Genomic DNA, 22,304 nt, shown 5'->3' with positions numbered 1-22,304 from the left:
GCTAAAGCCCTTTTCTCTCTCACTCAGCTAATGATAGCAGTGCACCAAAGCAACCTGAGATTTTAGGAGATAGACCAAGAATTGGAGAGGCACCTGCTGAGCTGTTTGCCAGATAAAAAATACAGGATTCCAGTAAAATGTGAATTTCAGTTTGTTTTATATTTTATGGTTTTGTTTTTGCTCTTCTCATTTGCTCTCTTCTTCTACTAATAGCTTAATTAGTTTCACTCACCAGACTCAGGCCTATCTTCTCTCTATTCTCCTTTTCCAAAAACATGTATGTATAGAAAGATTAAAGAAAGGAAAATTTTTTATTTTTTATATATTAAATTTTTCTTTTATATGTATAGACTTAATATATATCTTTTAACTATTATTATTATTTAAGTTTTTGAGTATTTTGTATTTTACTTTTCTTCTTAAACATTCATTCTCTTTCTGCCTCCTCTATACTGAATCATGTACATTCCCCCATTCATTCAATTCCTTTACCTAACCTTCTGGAAATAAGCTCTGCCTCTTCAGATTCAGCTCCCCTTCTTTTTATCTGGGTGCTTGTTGTTTAAATTTTTTGGCTTAGTTGTTAGGTTTTTGGAGTTTTCTCCCCATATAAGTATATTTTCACCTTCTTTCTTCTTCTTTTTTTTCTCTCTTATATTTTTTTCCTTTTATCAATATCATTTTTGTACTCTTCTCTCTGTCCTAATTTTCTTTTCTCTGGTAGTCACCTTTATTTGGGGTTGGTGGTGTGAATACATTCGTGTTTAATTCCTTCTGTGTCATTCCTTGTTAAGTTGTATTTTGTGCTTTTTGATCAAATGGTAGATAGTGAGACACATAACAAGACACCCTGAAAAGAGCAAAAATGGGGAGACTAAATAACAGCCCCCATACATACAAAAAGGAGGAATGGCTGGAAATAGGAAGTAAGCAAAATGGAGGCAAGCTATTTGTCAGAGAAAGAATTCAGAGCAATGGATATAAGTACGCTGAAAAGGATGGAAGACAAATTCAACAACATGTGTAAGAATCAATAGGAAATGAAGAAGAACAAAAAAAATAAAGAATGACATATCTGCAATAAAGAACAAAATAGAATGCATCAACAGTAGACTAGAAGAAGCCTCCTTCTAGCATCAGTGAGCTAGAAAATAAGGTGGTAAAAAACACCCAAGCAAAGCAGCAACTGGAAAAAAAAAATGTGAAAAAAAAAACAAGAGGAAAGCCTAAGGAAGTTTTGGGACAACACACAAACAACAACATCCACATTATAGGGTGCTAGAAAGAGAGGAAACTAAGAAAGGAATAAAAAATCTGTTCAAATAAATAATATCAGAAAACTCCACTGATATTGGAAAGAAAAAACACAAGTCCAAGAAGTTCACAGAGTCCCTGTGGACAAAAGGAGTCACATGCTAACTTGGCATGCTCAGGAGAGGCCTGCATGGTAGTTTTGCAAACTCAGAGACCTAAATTAACCATAAACAATGGTCCAAAAATTAAATATTTAACTACAAACAGGTTTTAGTGGGTAGTCATGTCTGAGGCCAGTATTTTCACTGATAAAGATCAACTTAGATCTTCTCTGAGCCCATTTGTCTTTTTGCCTCTAAGATAATACATCTGCAAAATGTATGGGTAACTTGTAACTTCTCTTTTTTCTGGACCCCTCAGGGCACAACAAATGGCAAGGACACTCCCTCATTGTTATTATTACCAAGTTAATTGTCAACTATTAATTATTTAAAACTATCCTGTATTCATCTATGTAAAAGAAGCTTATGTCCATCATTCCACTTTTTACCCTATCCCAGAGGTTTCCCTGTTTCGCTTTATTCCACCTCCTTAATCTATCACCAGTGGATTTCATGTAACCCATCTATATCCCTTTCCTTTGATTGCAATGTATAAACACAGATGTAACCCGCCATTCTCCAGAGCATTATCTCAATTCATTGAGGTTCTACTTCATGGCATATGTCAACAGTTTGGCTCAAATAAACTCACAAAATTCTTTACAGGTTTCAATGTGTTGTGGGTTTTTTTCTGTGTGTGTTTTTTTATGTTAACATCCCTAACAAGATAAATGCAAAAAGACTGAAACCATGACACATTATAAGTAAATTGGCAAAAATCAATGACAAAGTAGGAATCATAAAGGTGGCCTAAGAGAGACAGAAACTTACCTATAAGGGATCTCCCATTGGACTCAACAGAAGCACAACAGGCCAGAAGGAAACTGAATGTAATGTACAAAGTGATGTAAGGAACTGAATTTAAGAATACTATACCCAGCAAAGCTACTATTCAAAATTGAAAGGGAAATCAGGAGCTCCATAATAATATTAAATAAATAAATAAATAAATAAATAAATAAGGATAAGGAACTTTATTACCACAAAACCAGCAATAGAAGAAATGCTAAAGAAATGTTGTAAAAATAAGAAATAGGAAGTGGAAAGGGAACACAGGCATAAAGAATAAAAATGGCAATAAGCAAATACCTAGCAATAACAATCTTAAATATAAATGGATTAACACTCAAATCAAAAGACATAAGATAGCTGAATAAATAAGAAAACATGACCCATACATCTGCTGACTACAAGAGGCTCACCTCAAAAAAAGAACTCGTACAGACTGATAATAAAGAGATGGGAAAATATTTTTCAGATGAATGGAAATGAAAAACATCTGGGGTAGCAATACTTAAATCTGACAAATTAGATCTGAGAGTGAATGTATAACAAGAGATAAGGAAGGACACTTCATAATACTAAAAAAAGCAATTCAACAAGAAGATATAACTCTGGTAAGCATATATGCACCCAATACAGGAAACACCCAAATACATAAGAAAAAAACTTTCAAAAGATATCAAGAGAAAGGTCAACAATAATGCAGTCATAATAGAGGACTTTAATACCACATTAACACCATTGGATAAATCCTCTAATGAAACAAAAAAAAAAATCAGCAAAAAAACACCAATCCTAAATGAGTCACTAGATCACATAGATTTAGTTAACATCTTCAGAACATTTCACCCCAAAGCTACAAAATATACATTATTCCAAAGGGCACATGGAACATTTTCAAAGATAGACCACCTATTGGGACACAGGCAAAGTCTCTTCAGATTCAGAAAGATAGAAAACAGCCAAAACCAGTTTGGTTCAGTGGATAGAACATCGGCCTGCAGTCTGAAAGGTCCCAGGTTCGATTCCGGTCAAGGGCATGTACCTTAGTTGCTGGGACATCCCCAGTAGGGTGTGTGCAAGAGGCAGCTGATTGATGATTCTCTCTCATCGATGTTTCTAACTCTCTATCCCTCTCTCTTCCTTTCTGTAAAAAATCAATAAAATATATTTTAAAAAAGAGAAGACAGAAAACATATCAAAAATCTTCTCAGATCACAATAGCATAAAATTAGATATCAACTACAATTAAAACAATGAAAAGAAATCAAATACTTGGAGGCTAAATAAAATTTTATTAAACAATAATTGGGTTACCAAAGAAATCAAAGAAGAAATAAAAAGAATCCTGATAAAAATGACAATGAAAACACAACAATCTAAAATCTATGGGACATAGTGAAAGTGGACTTTAGAGGGAATTCATAGCTCTATAGGCCTGCCTCAGGGGAAAAAAAATTGTAATAAATTATCTATACTATAACAAAGAATATGAAAAGAGCAACAAGAAAATCCCAGTTTAAGCAGAAGGAAGGAAATAAAAAAGGTCCAAGTGGAAATAAATGACATAAAGACAAAAAAAACTACAAAAGATCAATAAAACCAAGAGATTATTTTTGAAAAGATAAACATCTAGCCAGGCTCACCAAGAAGAAAAGAGAGTGGACCCAAATAAACAAAATAAAAAAAATGAAATAGGTGAGGTAACAACCAACCCCACAGAAATAAAAAAATTTATGAAAAAGTACTACAAACAACTCTATTCCAACAAAATAGACAACACAGTTGAAATGGACATATTCCTAAAAAATACAAGCTTCCGAGACACAAAATGGTGGAAGAATAGATGGACAGATTCTGAGCTTTGTCTCAAAGCAGAAAGAGAGAGCAGCTGAGGGTTACGCTGGGAGTGTTTGTTAGCAAGCTAAGGGACGGCAAACTCTAGGAGAAGGTGGTAGACGGCTGATCAGGGTTCACCTGACAGGGGAGCACCCATGGCGGGACTGCATCCCCTCCCAGAGCTACCTACAGCCTTGGACGAGAAAATCTCACTATCTTTAAAGAAAAAGTGGATCTTGTAAGAGGCCTGAATATCAACAGCCGCAGTGACCACCGAGCAGCTGTGAGCACCAGAACGCCGGTCCCAGGAAGCGCGAACACTTGGACTCAAAGGAGGTAGCCACCGCACGACAAAAAGGAGAGAGAGAACTATATAACCAGACATCCTAAAAAGAGATATCATGGGGAGACAAAGTAACAGCCCACATATGAAAGAAAAGCGGGCATCACCAGAAAAGGAAGTAAACAAGGTAGAGGCAAGCAACCCAGCAGAGCAAGAATTCAGATTAACGAACACAAGATGGCTAAAAAGAATGGAAGACAAATTTGACAATATGTGTAAGAAGCAAGACAAAATGAAGAAGAACCAAGAAGAAATGAAAAATGACATCGCTACTGTAAAGAACTCAATAGAAAGCATCAAGAAGATTAGAAGAAGCAGAGAATCGCATCAGTGAGCTATAAGAAAAGATGGAAAAAAATACCCAAGTAGAGCAGCTTTGGGGGAAAAAAAAAATTAAAAAGCAGGAGGAGAGCCTAAGGGAACTTTGGGACAATACAAAGCAAAACAATATTAGAATAATAGGGGTTCCAAAAGGAAAGAAAACTGAGAAAGACATGGAAAAAGTATTTCAAGAAATAATGACAGAAAACTTTCCTGAGATAGAGAAGAAAAAACCCACACAAATGCAAGATGCTCACAGAGTCCCAAACAAAATGAATCCCAGAAGACCAACCCCAAGGCACATTATAATTAAATTGGCAAACACCAACGACAAAGTAAGATTCTTAAAAGCAGCCAGAGAGAGATAGAAAGTTACATATAAAGGACCCCCCATCAGACTAGCAACTTATTTCTCAACAGAAATTCATCAGGCCAGAAGGAAATGGGATGAAATATACAAAGTTATGCAAAGGAAGGGTCTGAACCCAAGAATACTGTACCCAGCAAGGCTATCAATCAAAACTGAAGGTGTAATCAGGAGCTTCACAGACAAAAAAAGACTAAAGGAATTTATCTCCACCAAATTAGCAATGCAAGAAATGCTAAAGGGTCTACGGTAAAAATAAAGAAATAGGAAGTGAAGAAGGGACACAGGGGTATAGAATAAAAGTGGCATCAAATGAGTACCTATCAATAATACCTTTAAATGTAAATGGATTAAATGCTCCAATCAAAAGACATAGGGTAACAGATTGTATAAGAAAACAAGACCCATATATCTGTTGTCTACAAGAAACTCACTTCAGAAAAAAAGACACACACAGACTGAGGATGAAGGGATGGAAAAACGTTTTCCAAGAGAATGGAAATGAAAAAAAAAAAAAGCTGGGGTAGCAATACTTATATCTGACAAATTAGATCTCAGAGTGAAGGACATAACAAGAAATAATGAAGGCCACTTCATAATACTAAAGGGAACAATCCAATAAGAAGAAATAACCCTGGTAAATATATATGCACCCAATATGGGAGCACCCAAATACATTAAAAAAAAAACTGCTGGAGGACATTAAGGGAGAGATTAATAGCAATACAATCATAGTAGGAGATTTTAATACCCCACTGTCACCCTTCGACAAATCATCTAAAAAAAAAAATCATCAAAGAAATATCAATCTTAAATGACTCACTAGACCAGATGGAATTAATCAACATCTTCAGAACATTTCACCCCAAAGCCACAGAATATACATTCTTCTCAAGTGCGCATGGGACATTCTCAAAGATAGACCACATTTTGGGACATAGGCAAAGTCTTTCAAGTTCAAGAAGAGAGAAATCATATCAAGCATCTTCTCAGATCATAGTGGCATAAACTGGAAATTAACTACAATAAAAATAATCCAAAGAAATCAAACACATGGAGACTAAACAGCATGTTATTAAACAAGGAATGGGTTACCAGAGAAATCAAGGAAGAAATTAAAAAATGGTAACAAATTATCTAACTCTACAACTCAAAGAGTTAGAAAAGAGCAAGAAGAAAAGCCCAGTGTAAGCAAAAGGAAGGAAATAACAAAAATCAGAGCGGAGATAAACGACATAGGGACCAAAGAAACAATACAAAGATCAACAAACCCAAGAGCTGGCTCTTTGAAAGGATAAACAAGATTGATGAACCTCGAGCCAGGCTCACCAAAAAACAACGAGAAAGGACTCAAAGGAACAAAATCATAAATGAAAGAGGTGAAATAAGAACAGACCACATCAAAATACAACGGATTGTTACAAAATACTACGAACAACTCTATTCCAATAAACTGAACAACCTGGAGGAAATGGACATAGTCCTTGAGAAATACAAACTTCCAAAATTCAATCAGAAAGAATCTAAAAATCTCAATAGACCAGTGACTTTGGAAGAAATTGAAGCAGTCATCAAAAAGCTTCCAGCATACAAAAATCCAGGGCCAGATGGCTTCACAGGAGAGTTTTACCAAACATTCAAGGAAGAACTAAAACCTATCCTCCTCAGACTATTCCTAAAAATTCAAGAGGAAGGGACACTTCCAAACTCCTTCTATGAAGCCAGCATCACCCTAATACAAAAAGCAGATAAAGACAACTCAATGAAAGAGAATTACAGGCCAATATCCCTCATGAACATAGATGCCAAAATCCTCAACAAAATTCTAGCAAATCGGCTCCAGTAGAACATCATAAAGATCATACACCATGACCAAATAGGATTTATTCCAGGAATGCAAGGATGGTACAATATCCGCAAATCAATAAACGTGATACATCACATAAACAAATTGAAAGATAAAAATCATATAGTCATATCAATGGATGCAGAAAAAGCATTTCATAAAATACAACACCCTTTCCTGATAAAAACTCTCAACAGGGTGGGAGTACAAGGATCATACTTCAACATAATAAAAGCTATATATGATAAACCCACAGCCAACATCATACTCAATGGGTAAAACTAAAACTATTCCCTCTAAGAGCAGGAAAAAGACAGAGATGCCCACTGTTGCCACTCCTGTTTGACATAGTACTGGAAGTACTAGCCATTGCAATTATACAAGAAGAGGAAATAAAAGGCATCCAAATTGGAAAAGAAGAAGAAAATTTGTCCTTCTTTGCAGATGACATGATATTGTACATAAAAAACCCAAAAGACTCCATTAAAAAACTAATTGACTTAAAAAATGAATTTGGCAATGTAGCAGGATAAAAAAATCAACGCCAAGAAATCTATGGCATTTCTATACACCAACAGTGAAATTACAGAAACAGAGACTAAAAAGGAAATTCCATTTACCATCGCACCAAAAAAATGAAGATACCTAGGAATAATTTAACTAAGGAAGTAAAGGACCTATATGCAGAAAACTACACGACACTGAAAAAAGAGACAGAGGACGATGTAAACAGATGGAAGAATATACCATGTTCATGGATTGGTAGAATCAACATCATCAAAATGTCCACACTTCCTCAAGCAATCTATAGATTCAATGCACTCCCCACTAAAATACCAACGACATTATTTCACTGACCCAGAAAGAACTCTCCAAAAGTTCATTTGGAACAATAAAAGACCCCGAATAGCCACAGCAATCCTGAAAAAGAAGAGTAAAGTAGGAGGGAACTCAATACCAGACTTCAAGCTGTATTACAAAGCCACTGTTCTCAAAACAGCCTGGTACGGTCACAAGAACAGATATATATAGATCAATGGAATTGAATCAAGAACCCAGATATCAACCTAAATCAATATGCTCAATTAATATTTGATAAAGGAGGCACGAATATACAATGGAGTCAAGACAATCTCTTCAATAAATGGTGTTGGGGAAATTGGAAAGGTACATGCAAAAGAATGAAACTAGATCACCAACTTACACCATACACAAAAATAAACTCAAAATGGATACAGGACTTTAACATATGACAGGAAACCATAAAAATACTCGAAGCATCCACAGGCAGCAAAATCTCAAACATATGCCAAAAGAACTTCTTCACTGATACTGCCCCTAAGGCAATGGAAGCTAAAGAGAAAATAAACAAATGGGACTACATAAAAATAAAAATCTTTTTTACAGCAAATGAAACCATCAACAAAACAACAAGAAATTCCACTGTATGGGAGAACATATTTACAAATGTTACCACTGATTAAGGTTTAATCTCCAACATCTACAAACAGCTTACTATACAACTACATAAAGGAAGATGAATCATTCAATTAAAAAATGGGCAATAGACCTAAATAGAATCTTCTCAAAAGAAGACAGAAGGAAAGCCAAAAGGCACATGAAAACATGTTCAAAGTCACTAATTATCCGAGAGATGCAAATCAAAACAACAATGGGGTACCATCTCACACTTGTCAGAATGGCCAACATCAACAAATAAACAAACGACAAGTGTTGATGTGGTTGGAGAGAAAAAGGAACCCTTGTGCACTGCTGGTGGAAATGCAGACTGGTGCAACCACTGTGGAGAACGGTATGGAGTGTCCTCAAAAGGCTGAAAATGGAACTCCCATTTGACCCAGTAATCCCACTCCTAGGAATATATCCCAAGAAACTAGAAACACCAATCAGAAAGGATATATGCACCCCTATGTTCATAGCAGCACAATCTACAATAGCCAGAATTTGGAAACAGCCTAGGTGCCCGTCAGCAGATGATTGGATCCAAAAACCATGATACATCTACACAATGGAATACTATGCTGCCATAAAAAAGAAGGAATTCTCATCATTTGCAGCAACCTAGATGGAATTGGAGAACATCATGCTGAGTGAAATAAGCCAATCAATGAAAGAGAAACACCACATGACCTCACTCATTTGTGGATAATAAAGATCATTATAAACTGATGAACCAAAAGATAGAAACAGAGACAGTAAAGCAACAAGCAGATTGTCAAATTTCAGTGGGGAGGAGAGGAGGATCTGGGGGAGATAATAGATCAACTGAAGGACTTGTATACATGCATGTAAGTACAACCAATGGACATAAAGCTCTCGGGAGGGAGGGGATGGGTGGGAGGGAGGGAGGGGGCAAAATAAAATAAAATTAAAAATTAAAAAAAAAACAGAAAAAAAAGAAAAGAAAAATGAACATTTGGCATACAAAGAAAATTTTAATAGGATCTTAGGGAGTTCATGGATTTTTTATTTGAATTCCATCCATCAATCCCAAGAAATACCCTGTGATCTAATTTCTTGCAAAAATCTCTGTAACTATCACAAAACTCTGATTGCAATTATCCTGAGCTGTAGTACGATTTGTTTAAAATAAACAATTAAAAGTTAAAAATAAATAAATAAATAAATCTCTAAAAAAAAATAATAAATAAATAAATAAATAAAGCATAGAGATCAGTAAAAAAAAACAAAAAAACAAAAAAAACAAACAAACGACAAGTGTTGATGAGGTTGGAGAGAAAAAGGAACCCTTGTGCACTGCTGGTGGGAATGCAGACTGGTGCAACCACTGTGGAGAACGGTGTGGAGTGTCCTCAAAAAGCTGAAAATGGAACTCCCATTTGACCCAGTAATCCCACTCCTAGGAATATATCCCAAGAAACTAGAAACACCAATCAGAAAGGATATATGCACCCCTATGTTCATAGCAGCACAATCTACAGTAACTAGGATTTTGAAACAGCCTAGGTGCCTGTCAGCAAATTAGTGGATTAAAAAACTATGGTACAGAATGGAATACTATGCTGCCATAAAAAGAAGGAATTCTTTTCATTTGCAGCAACCTGGATGGAATTGGAGAACATCATGCTGAGTGAAACAAGCCAGTCAATGAAAGAAAACACCACATGATCTCACTCATTTATGGATAATAAGGAACATTATAAACTGATGAACAAAAAGATAGATACAGAGACATAAAGAAACAAACAGATTCTCAAATTACAGCAGGGAGGGGAGGGAGATATGGCGGAGATAAGAGATCAACCAAAGGACTTGTATAAGCATAACCAATGGACGAAAAACTCTGGGGTGGGAGAGCATGTATGGGAGTGGGGGGGTGGAGATTGGTAAGGTATGTTCATATATAATACCTTAACTTTTAAAATGAGAAAAAAAGAAAGAAAAATACAAGTTCCCAACACTGAATCAGGAAGAATAAAAAACCTGAATAGGCTGATAACTATTGAGGAAAGTGAAACAGTAATAAAAAATCTTTCAGCAAACAAAAGCCCTGTTCCGGATGGTTTTACGAGGGAGTTCTATCAAGCATTCAAAGAAAAACTAAAACCTATCCTCCCCAGGTTAATCTAAAAATTGAAAAGAAAGACACACTTTCAAGTTCTTTCTATCAAGACAGCATTACCCTAACTCCAAAACCAGATAAAGACACCACAAAAAAAGAAAACTACAAGCCAATATTCTTGATATACATAGATGATAAAATCCTCAAAAAAATCTAGCAAATCAGATCCAGCATTACCACATTAGAAAGATCATACACAAAGTGGCATTTATTCTGAGGATGCAAGGATGATACAATATCTGAAAACCAATAAATGTGATACATCATAGAAACAAATGGAGAGAGAAAAATCACATACTCATATCAATCTATGCAGAAAAAGCATATGACAAAATCCAACACCCTTTCTTTATAAAAATCATCAGCAAAGTAGGAATAGAGGATCACACCTAAATACAATAAAAGCCTTATATGACAAACCTACAGCCAATGTCATACTCAATGAGCAAAAACTAAATCCATTTTCCCTCAGAGCAGGAACAAGACAAGGAGGCCCACTTTCACCACTCCTATTCAATATACTACTGGAAGTGCTAACCATAGCTATAAAACAAGAAGAAATAAAAGTCATCTAATCTGGAAAAGAAGAAGTAAAAACTGTCATTATTTGCAGATGACATGATACTACATAGAAAACCCTAAAAACTCCATCAAAAAACTACTAGAATTGATTATTTAATTCATCAATATAGCAGGATACAAAATTAATACCAGAAATCTATGTGTTTTTTATACACCAATAATGAATACAGAGAAAAAGAAACTACAAACACAATCCCATTTACTATTGCACCAAAAAATTTAAGATACCTAGAAATAAACTTAACTAAGATGTAAAAGACCTGTACTCAGAAAACTACATGACATTGAAAAAAGAGATAAAGGGGGACATAAACAAATGGAAGAATGTGTTCATGGATTGGTAGAATCAACATCATTAAAACGTCCATACAACCCAAATCAATTTATAGATTCAATGCAATCCCCAATAAATACCAAAGGCAAATTTCACAGACCAAGAATAAATGCTCCAAAAATTCATCTGGAATTTAAAAAAGGACCATGAGTAGCCATAGCAATCCTGATAAAAATAAAAAATAAAATACAATGTTGGAGGGATCACAATACCAGGTATCAAACTATATTACCAAGCCATGGTTCTCAAAACTGCCTGGTACTGGCATAAGAACAGACATATTGGCTAATGGAACAGAACAGACAACCCAGAAATAGACCCAAACCACTATGCTCCATTAATATTTGACAAAGGAGGCATGAACATACAATGGAGTCAAGACAGTCTCTTCAATAAATGGTGCTGGGAAAATTGGTCAAATACATGTAAAAAAAGAAAATGAAACAGACCGACAACTTACACCATACACAAAAACAAACTCAAAATGGTTAAAGGACTTTAATATTGTATAAGATAGGAAACCATAAAAATCTTGGAAGATTCCATAGGCAGCAAAATATCAGACATATGTTGGAGCAATATCTTTACTGATACAACTCCTAGGGCAATGGAAACTAAAGAAAAAATAAATAAATGGGACTACATCAAAATAAAAAGCTTCAGAATAGCAAATATATATAAATAAAAATAAAAATAAAAAAAATCAGCAAATCAACAAGAAAGCCCACTGCATGGGAGAACATATTTTCCAATGCTATTTCAGATAAGGTTTAAATCTCCAATATTTACAAGGGACTCATACAATTTAATAAAAGAAAAATAAACAATCTAGTAAAAAATGGGCAAAGGACCTAAACAGACACTTTCTGAAAAGAACATACAGAAGGCTAAGAGACATATGAAAACATGCTCAAAGTCACTATTTATCAGAGAGATGCAAATCAAAACAGCATTGAGGTGCCATCTCACACCTGTCAGAATGGCTATCATCAATAAATCTACAAGTGATGGCAAGGATGTGGAGAAAAAAGGAACCCTCATGCACTGCTGGTGGGAATGAAGACTGGTGCAATGTGGGAAACAGTATGGCATTTCCTTAAAAAGTTAAAAATGGAACTCCCATTTGATTCAGTGATCCCACTTCTAGAACTATATCACAAGAAACCAGATGTACCAATCAGAAAGGATATATGCACCCCTATATGTTCATCACAGCACAATTTACAATAACTAACCTTTGAAACCAGTCTAAATGCCCATCAGAAGATGAGTGGATTAAAAAACTGTGGTATGTCTCTACAATAAAATACTATGCCTCTATAAAAAAGAAGGAACTTTTACCATTTGCAACAGCATGGATGGAACTGGAGAGCATTATGCTAAACAAAATAAGCCAGTCAGAGAAAGATAAATATCACATTATCTCACTCATATATGAGATATAATGATCAACATAAACTGATAAACAAAAGTAAATCTAGAGTCAAGTTTCAGGAGACAGGGGTGTTAGAGATCTACCAAAGGACTTGTATGCATGCATATTAGTTATCCATGGTTATCCAATGGACACACACAGTGGGGTTGTGGAGGCCTACCCTCAAGGGTAGGAGTAGAGGGAGGGTCAATTGGGGGAAAAGGAGACATATCTAATACTGTTAGCTATACTAGTGGTCCGGTGCACCAAAATCATGCACATTAAAAGAGAATTAGAGGAAATATTTTAATATTGCTATTTGCCCTTTCTCTATAATAGAAGTATCAGAGATGAAAGAAAATTAGTAAAATGTATATGAAAATCTCCCTCCTGTAAGTCTGGGGCATGCCACCAGCACCTAGAGTCAAGTTCCTGCCCACACCCACCCATGCTGCAAAAACACAGGAAACCCAGACTCAGCTGGCCCCACACTCACTGGCTAAGACCCAGACCCAGCTGGCCCCACCCCATCAAGCCCCTCAAGGTGGGGGCCACAGCCTCAGGTTCCCCATCCTGGAGTCAGGCAGGGGGAGCAGCCTCAAGTCCCCCATCCCAGCATCTGGCTGGGTGGCATGGCCTGAGGGCCCCCCCCATCAAGTCTGCTGGGTGGAGGTTGTAGCCTCAGGTTCCATCAAGCCCCACCTGGTGGGGGAATGCAGCTTCAGGTCCCTCAGCACAACCTCAGGTCCCCCAGCCCATTGCTTCATCAGGGGCGTGCAACCTGAGGTCCCTTGTCAATCCATTCCAGGCTGGAGCACAGCCTGAGGTCCCCTACCCCAGCCAGGCACCATGAAGCCTCAGGTCCCTTTTGTTTGGTCATTATTTTACAGTGTCCTGGCCAATTTGAATATTACTCTATTATTAGTATAGATATCCTATATAATAAAAGGGTAATATCCAAATTAACCCTAATGGCGGAATGACCCATCGCTATGACGCGAACTGACCACCAGGGGACAGATTCTCAATGCAGGAGCTGCCTTTTGGTGGTCAGTAGGCTGGGGGGGGGGGGGGGGGGGGGAGGGCGCGCTCTGCTCAGCCAGATGGTTGTGAGCTCTGCAATGATGGCGGGAGCCTCTCCCACCTCCTCTGCGGCACTAAGAATGTCCGTCAGTTGGACATCGCCCAAGGGCTCCTGGGCTGCCAGAGGGATGTCTGACTGCCAGCTTAAGCCCATTCCCTGGGGGTGTGAGTCTAAGCCAGCAGGTGGACATCTTCCGAGGGATCCTGGACTGTGATCCCCACGAGTGTACAAATTTTCATGCATCAGGTCACTATTATCTATACTAATAAAGGGTAATACGCTAATTTGATTGGACAAATGTCTGTTTTGTCCTATTAGACAAATGAACAATGTTTTAAGACATCCTTCTAGACAAAGCCATAGTGGTGGGAGCCAAGGCAGTGTCACTTAGGGGTGACCAGGTTGGCAGGGGAGGGCAGTTTGTGGCAACCAGGCCAACAGGGTAGGGCAGTTAGGGGTGAACAGGCTGGCAAGTAGAGGTGGTAAAGGGCCATCAGGCAGGCAAGCAGATGGTTTAGGGGTGATCAGGCAGGCAAGCAGAGTAGTTAGAGGCAATCAGGAAGGCAGGCAGGTGAGTGGTTAGGAATCAGCGGTACCAGATTGTAAGAGGAGTGCCAGATTGTAGAGGATGCAAGCCAGGCTGAGGGAATCCCCCACCTCCCCATGCATGAATTTCATGCACCTGGCCTCTAGTTAATATTTGCTTAGGTCCAGAAAAAATGGGACTTGTCCAATGCCACATAACTGTTTACTACCAATATGATAGTCTTTCCTGCATGATATTGCCTGTGGTTGAGAAAACCATAATTTTCATAACTTTGACAATAAACATGCCTAGATTTACCATTTTATTTTGTGAAACTTGAGAAGAGTCAACCAACAAGAAAGACATATCTTAGAGAGAACTTCAGTACATACATATACACAGATAGACACACACACTTATATTCATATGCATACTAATACTATCTATACATATAATTATCAGAGCACTTATTTATCAAATTTAGAGGTATAAAGAGAATATATTACCTGGACTTTTAAAAAGTCTTCTATTTTAAGCTCTTTGGCTGAAGACCTTTTCCTGGAATTAAAAAATGTTTTAAAATATATCATGATATTTTTAATTGCACAGCTAATTTTTACATGTTTAAGCCCTTAGAAAAATGAAAATCTTCAAAAGAAATTTATGTATTTTTAAAAACCACATAGGTTAAATGATAAATGATTAAATAACATTTCTCAAACTAACTTCTTATTACTATGATTAAAATATGGAAAGATGAGATAGGGCAAGCAATTTCAAAGTACATTGGTCCATTTTTCCCCTCTGGTTATCTTTTCTATCTAAGTCAAAGATCAAAGTCATTTGTCCAATGAATTTCTTTATAGATTTTTTGGAGCTATATAAACATGAAATTCATAATTTCTTTTTAAACTGTATATTTATATTTGGGTTTGACCAATCCAATTTAAATGCAAAAGTTATTTTATTTTACTAAAGAGGTTATTCACTTAATAAAAGCAATTTATATGCATTAAAATATAGGTAATTGTTTTTATAAAATAAGTACAATGAAGTTCTCTAAAGCCCTGGCTGGGTGGCTCAGGTGGATGGAGTATCTTCCCATACACCAAAAGGTTGTGGGTTTGGTCCCCAGTCAGGACATGCATGGGAAGCAACTGATTGATGTTTCTCTCTCACATTAATGTTTCTATCTCTCCCCATTTCTCCCGTTCTCTCTCTTTAAAATCAATTTAAAAATATATCCTCGAGGGAGAATTTAAAAAAAGGAAAACAAGAATTTCAGTTAAAAATAAATAAAAAAAAACCATAGGCCAGACTATGGAGTTAATGTACAAATTGCAAATCATTAGCTAACCCATCAAGGACACAATGTAAATTCTTTTCCCTAAAATTATTTACAAATTTAATTCTGCCTGCCAGTTCCTAAATGTCTTATGATTCATTCTCCTCCTCTTTAGTTCATGTTTCCCTTCTCAGCTTTCTCCCACAATCATATTCTTATTTGCTTATAAAACTATATATAGTAATGCATCATTAACAATAAGGATACATTCTGAAAAATCCATTGTTAAGTGATTTTATTATTGTACAAACATCAGAGAGTACACACTGACACAAACATAGATGGTATAGTCAACTATATACCTAGGCCTATTGCTCCTGGGCTACAAACCTGTATAGCATGTTACTGTGCTGAATACTGTACACAGTTGTAACACAATGGTACTTGTGTACCTAAATATAGAAAAGGTACAGTAATAATATACTATAAAAATTTATAATGGTATACCCATATGGGGCACTGATCATAAATGTAGCTTGGAGAACTGAGTGAGTGGTGATTGAACATGAGGCCTTGAACATTACTGTACAATACTGTAGATTTTATAAACACTATTCTTAGGCTACATGAAACTTATAAATAACATGAGATTAAATAATGCACAAGAGAAAATTATGCAATTAAGAGACACAGTAACATGAATATATATGAAGTTGCTTCCAGGATAACATGACATATTGTTTTACAGTAAACATTTTTTAAGTAGAAAGAGTACACTCTGAAATAACAATAAAAATTGTAAATATATAAACTGGTAACATAGTCATTTATTATCATTATCAAGTACTAGAGGCCTAGTGCATGAAAATTCAGGAACAAGAAGGGGGTCCCTCAGCCTAGCCTGCCCCCTCTCAAAGTCTGGAGCTTTTAGGGACAGGAGGTGACCCAGCAATCAGGGGAAGGCAACTCCCCATCACACCTCTGCTGCTGCCACTGCCCCCAGCAAAAGTGTTAGCCATTCCTGGTTACCTGAGCCTCAGGTGGCCATGGATGGCTGAGCAGCTGAAAGAGGGGCTTGCCTACACCTTGGGCCAGCCCTGGATTGCTGGGTGGTTGAGGGGCCTGGATGGCTGGGTGGCTGAGGGGCCTAGAGGCAGGCGCATGGAACAGTTGGGCCTGCCTGGATATGGGCTCAGCCTTGCCACAGACCTGCCACTTCAGTGGGGCTGAGGGAACTGGACACTGCCATCTTGTGGCTACCGGTGTTGCCATCTTTGAGAGTTGGGGCAGTCAATTAGCATATGCCCTACTTGTTGGCCTTGGGCACCACCATCTTTTTGATAGCATGAGGGTCAATTAGTATATTTTCTCTTTATTAGATAGGAAGATATACTGTACAAAGTTGTATATCCTATATTTTCATACAATTGACAGTGCAGTAGGTTTGTTATACCAGCATCAACTCAAACAGAATAATGTGATGTGCTATGACATTAAAACATCTACAATGTCACCAGGTGATAGGAATTTTCCAGCTCCATTAAAATATTTTGGACTAAAAAATATCTCATCTGCTGTTGACCAATATGTAATTGTAATATGGCTCATGCCTGTATTTTCTAATGTTATTTTTTAATAAACCTATTAATGTTATATTTATATTACCTCAAGTTGTATAAAATAAAAATGTAAATTAACAAGGAAAGAAAACTTTAGCATGTATCTTTCTCTTACGATTCTGAATCCACAGATTTATCCTTAGATCTTTTCTTCTCCATTTTCATAGCTTTCTTCGCTCGTTCATAATTTGGCTTTGTTGTCTGTGTAATTTTACATAAGCCAGAAAACGTTAATGAGACAATAAATTATAGGGAAATATATGATAATAAACATTATTAAGATTTCCATTTTACTTTGAGAATCACTATACTATTTTTCAAGTAAATTATCAGAATAAAAGGAAAAAAATTAATGATTCATTCAGAATTTTTATTATACTTATTTACATATGTAAGTTGTATATAGGTTAATATATATAAAAATAATTAAATTCCCTTCATAAATTATAGTCTGTTCTTCTATAATATGGCATACTTTCATGAAAACCACCTCACTTTGAAAAACCATGCAATATAAACTGCAGGATGTATGGGGAAATAAGATTAAGTGCACAGCACACAAAAAGTTGTCAGAGATACATTTTTTAAAATAGCAACCTAATAGAAACAGAAATACACATTTATACAGTTAAATAATTATAAAGCATGTACTATGAAAAACATATTTTAAAAAATGAACCACATATTGGGTAACAAGCCAAGTCTCTCCAAATTCTAGAATACTGAAATCATACCAAGCATCTTCTCAGACCACAATGCCATACAATTAGGAATAAACTACAATAAAAACAATCCAAAAATCTCAAAACACTTGGAAGCTGAATAGCATACTATTAAATAATGACTGGGTTACCAAAGAGATCAAAGAAGAAATTAAAAGGAACCGAAAACTAATGACAACAAAAGAACAACAATCCAAAATCTATGGGACACTTGTCTTTCTCTAGTGGTCACCTTTATTAGAGGGTATTAATATTGTAAATACATTCCTATTAAGTGCCTCTTGTGTTGTACCTCGTATTGTTGTATTTTGTACCTTTAAATCAACGCAGGAGAAGGAACACCACATAACCAGACATCCTGAAAAGAGAGGCCATGGGGAGACAAAAACATAGTCCGCACGTGAAAGAAAAGCAGGCATCACCAGAAAAGGAAGTTAACGAGTCAGAGGCAAGCAGCCTGTCAGAGCAAGAATTCAGAGTAATGATCATAGGATGGCTAAAAAGAATGAAAGAGAAATTTGACAATAGCCAAGAAGAAATGAGGAAGAAACATGAGGAACTGAAGAAGAACCAAGAAGAAATGAAAAATGACATCGCTACCATGAAGAACTCAATAGAAAGCATCAAGAGTAGACTAGATGAAGCAGAGGACCGCATCAGTGAGCTAGAAGATAAGATGGAAAAAAATACCCAAGTAGAGCAACTTATAGAAAAAAAGATTAAAAAGCAGGAGGAGAGCCTACGGGAGCCTTGGGACAATACAAAACAAAATAATATTCAAATAATAGGGGTTCCAGAAGGAAAGGAAACTGAGGTAGACATGGAAAAAGTATTTCAAGAAATAATGACAGAAAACTTTTCTGAAATAGAGAAGAAAAAAAACACACAAATCCAAGATGCTCGCAGAGTCCCAAGCAAAATGAATCCCAGAAGACAGACTCCAAGGCACATTATAATTAAATTGGCAAACAACATTGACAAAGTAAGAATCTTAAAAGCAGCCAGAGAGAGACAGAAAGTTACATACAAAGGAACCCCCATCAGACTAGCAACTGATTTCTCAACAGAAACTTATCAGGCCAGAAGGGAATGCGATGAAATATACAAAGTCATGCAAAGTAAGGGTCTGAATCCAAGAATACTGTACCCAGCAAGGCTATCAATCAAAATTGAAGGGGAAATCAGGAGCTTCACAGACAAAAAAAGACTGAAGGAATTTATCTCCACCAAACCAGCAATGCAAGAAATGCTAAAGGGTCTACTGTAAAAATAAAGAAATAAGAAGTGAAGAAGGAACACGGGTATAGAATAAAAATGGCATCAAATTAGCACCTATCAATAATAACCTTAAATGTAAATAGATTAAATGCTCCAATCAAAAGACATAGGGTAACAGATTGGATAAGAAAACAAGACCCATACATCTGTTGTCTACAAGAAACCCACCTCAGAAAAAGAGATGCACACAGACTGAGGGTGAAGGGATGGAAAAAAGTTTTCCAGGCAAATGGAAATGAAAAAAAAGCTGGGGTAGCAATACTTATATCTGACAAATTAGATCTCAGAGTGAAGGACATAATAAGAGATAATGAAGGCCACTTCATAATACTAAAGGGAACAATCCAACAAGAAGAAATAACCCTGGTAAATATATATGCACCCAATACAAGAGCAACCAAATACATTAAAAAACTGCTGGAGGACATTAAGAGAGAGATTAATAGCAATACAATCATAGTAGGAGATTTTAATACCCCACTGTCACCCTTCGACAAATCATCTAAACAAAAAATCAGCAAATAAATATCAATCCTAAATGACTCACTAGACCAGATGGAATTAATTGACATCTTCAGAACACTACACCCCAAAGCCACAGAATATACATTCTTCTCAAGTGCACATGGGACATTCTCAAAGATAGACCACATTTTGGGACATAGGCAAAGTCTCTTCAAATTCAAGAAGATAGAAATCCTATCAAGTATCTTCTCAGACCATGATGGCATAAAACTGGAAATTAACTTCAATAAAAATAATCCAAAGAAATCAAATACATGGAGACTAAACATCATGCTATTAAACAAGGATTGGGTTACGAGAGAAATCAAGGAAGAAATTAAAAACATCCTGGAAACAAATGACAATGAAAACACAATCCAAAATCTATGGGACACAGCAAAAGCAGTTTTGAGAGGGAAGTTCATATCCTTACAAGCCTATTGCAAAAAACTAGAAAAAAGGGTAACAGATGATCTAACTCTACAACTCAAAGAGTTAGAAAAGGAGCAACAAGAAAAGCCCAGTGTAAGCAGAAGGAAGGAAATATCAAAAATCAGAGCACAGATAAACGACATAGAGACCAAAAAAACAATACATAAGATCAACAAAACCAACAGCTGGTTCTTTGAAAGAATAAACAAGATAGATGGACCTCTAGCCAGCCTAACCAAGAAACAAAGAGAGAGGACCCAAATAAACAAAATCAGAAATGAAAGAGGTGAAATAACAACAGACCCCACCGAAATACAACAGATTGTTACAAAATACTACGAACAACTCTATGCCAACAAACTGAACAACCTGGAGGAAATGGACATAGTCCTTGAGAAATACAAACTTCCAAAACTCAATCAGGAAGAATCTAAAAATCTCAATAGACCAGTGTCTTGGGAAGAAAATGAAACAGTCATCAAAAAGCTTCCAGCAAACAAAAGCCCAGGGCCAGATGGCTTCACAGGAGAGTTTTACCAAACATTCAAGGAAGAACTAAAACCTATCCTCCTCAGACTATTCAAAAAAATCCAAGAGGAAGGAACACTTCCAAACTCCTTCTATGAAGCCAGCATCACCCTAATACCAAAACCAGATAAAGACAACTCAATGAAAGAGAATTACAGGCCAATATCCCTCATGAACATAGATGCCAAAATCCTCAACAAAATTCTAGCAAATCGTCTCCAGAAGAACATCACAAAGATCATACACCATGACCAAGTAGGATTTATTCCAGGAATGCAAGGATGGTACAATATCCGCAAATCAATAAATGTGATACATCACATAAACAAATTGAAAGATAAAAATCATATAGTCATATCAATTGATGCAGAAAAACCATTTGCTAAAATCCAACACTCTTTCCTGATAAAAACTCTTAACAAGGTGTGAGTACAAGGATCATACCTCAAAATAATAAAAGCCATATATGATAAACCGACAGCCAACATTATACTCAATGGGCAAAAACTAAAACCATTCCCTCTAAGAACAGGAAAAAGACAGAGATGCCCACTCTCTCCACTCCTGTTTGACATAGTACTGGAAGTACTAGCCATTGCAATTAGACAAGAGGAGGAAATAAAAGGCATCCAAATTGGAAAAGAAGAAGTAAAGTTATCCTTATTTGCAGATGACATGATATTGTACATAAAAAACCCAAAAGACTCCATTAAAAAACTAATTGACTCAATAAATGAATTTGGCAATGTAGCAGGATACAAAATTAATGCCAAGAAATCCATGGCATTTCTATACACCAACAGTGAAACTACAGAAATAGAGACTAAAAAAGCAATTCCATTTACCATCGCACCAAAAAAATTAAGATACCTAGGAATAAATTTAACTAAGGAAGTAAAGGACCTATATGCAGAAAACTACACGACACTGAAAAAAGAGATAGAGGAAGATGTAAAGAGATGGAAGAATGTACCATGTTCATGGATTGGTAGAATCAACATCATCAAAATGTCCACACTTCCTAAAGCAATCTATAGGTTCAATGCCCTCCCCATTAAAATACCAACGGCATATTTCACTGACCTAAAAAGAACTCTCCAAAAGTTCATTTGGAACAATAAAAGACCCCGAATAGCCACAGCAATCCTGAGAAAGAAGGGTAAAGTAGGAGGGATCTCAATACCAGACTTCAAACTGTATTACAAAGCCACTGTTCTCAAAACAGCCTGGTACTGGCACAAGAACAGACATATAGATCAATGGAATAGAATTGAGAACCCAGATATCAACCCAAATCACTATGCTCAATTAATATTTGACAAAGGAGGCATGAATATACAATGGAGTCAAGACAGTTTCTTCAATAAATGGTGTTGGGAAAATTGGGCAGACACATGCAAAAGAATGAAACTAGATCACCAACTTACACCATACACAAAAATAAACTCAAAATGGATACAGGACTTTAACATCAGACG

At 36.3% G+C, this 22,304-nt stretch overlaps 1 protein-coding gene across 1 annotated transcript in view; it reads right to left on the bottom strand.

The window, feature by feature from the left end:
* The window catches only part of CCDC7 (coiled-coil domain containing 7), a 224,827-nt gene that overhangs the window by 53,539 nt on the left and 148,984 nt on the right, over positions 1-22,304 (bottom strand). The window contains exons 12-13 of the mRNA XM_036453963.2: positions 17,478-17,563; positions 14,965-15,016 (exon numbers count right to left, since the gene is read on the bottom strand). Of these exons, the coding sequence (XP_036309856.1) occupies positions 14,965-15,016; positions 17,478-17,563 (138 nt within the window). The remainder of the gene's footprint in view (positions 1-14,964; positions 15,017-17,477; positions 17,564-22,304) is intronic.

This window comes from Pipistrellus kuhlii, unplaced genomic scaffold (assembly GCF_014108245.1).
Source record: "Pipistrellus kuhlii isolate mPipKuh1 unplaced genomic scaffold, mPipKuh1.p scaffold_m20_p_1, whole genome shotgun sequence".
In the NCBI taxonomy this organism is placed as follows: Eukaryota; Metazoa; Chordata; class Mammalia; order Chiroptera; family Vespertilionidae; genus Pipistrellus; species Pipistrellus kuhlii.
Note: the sequence above shows the minus strand (reverse complement) of the source record. Positions and strands in the feature narration are given on the sequence as shown.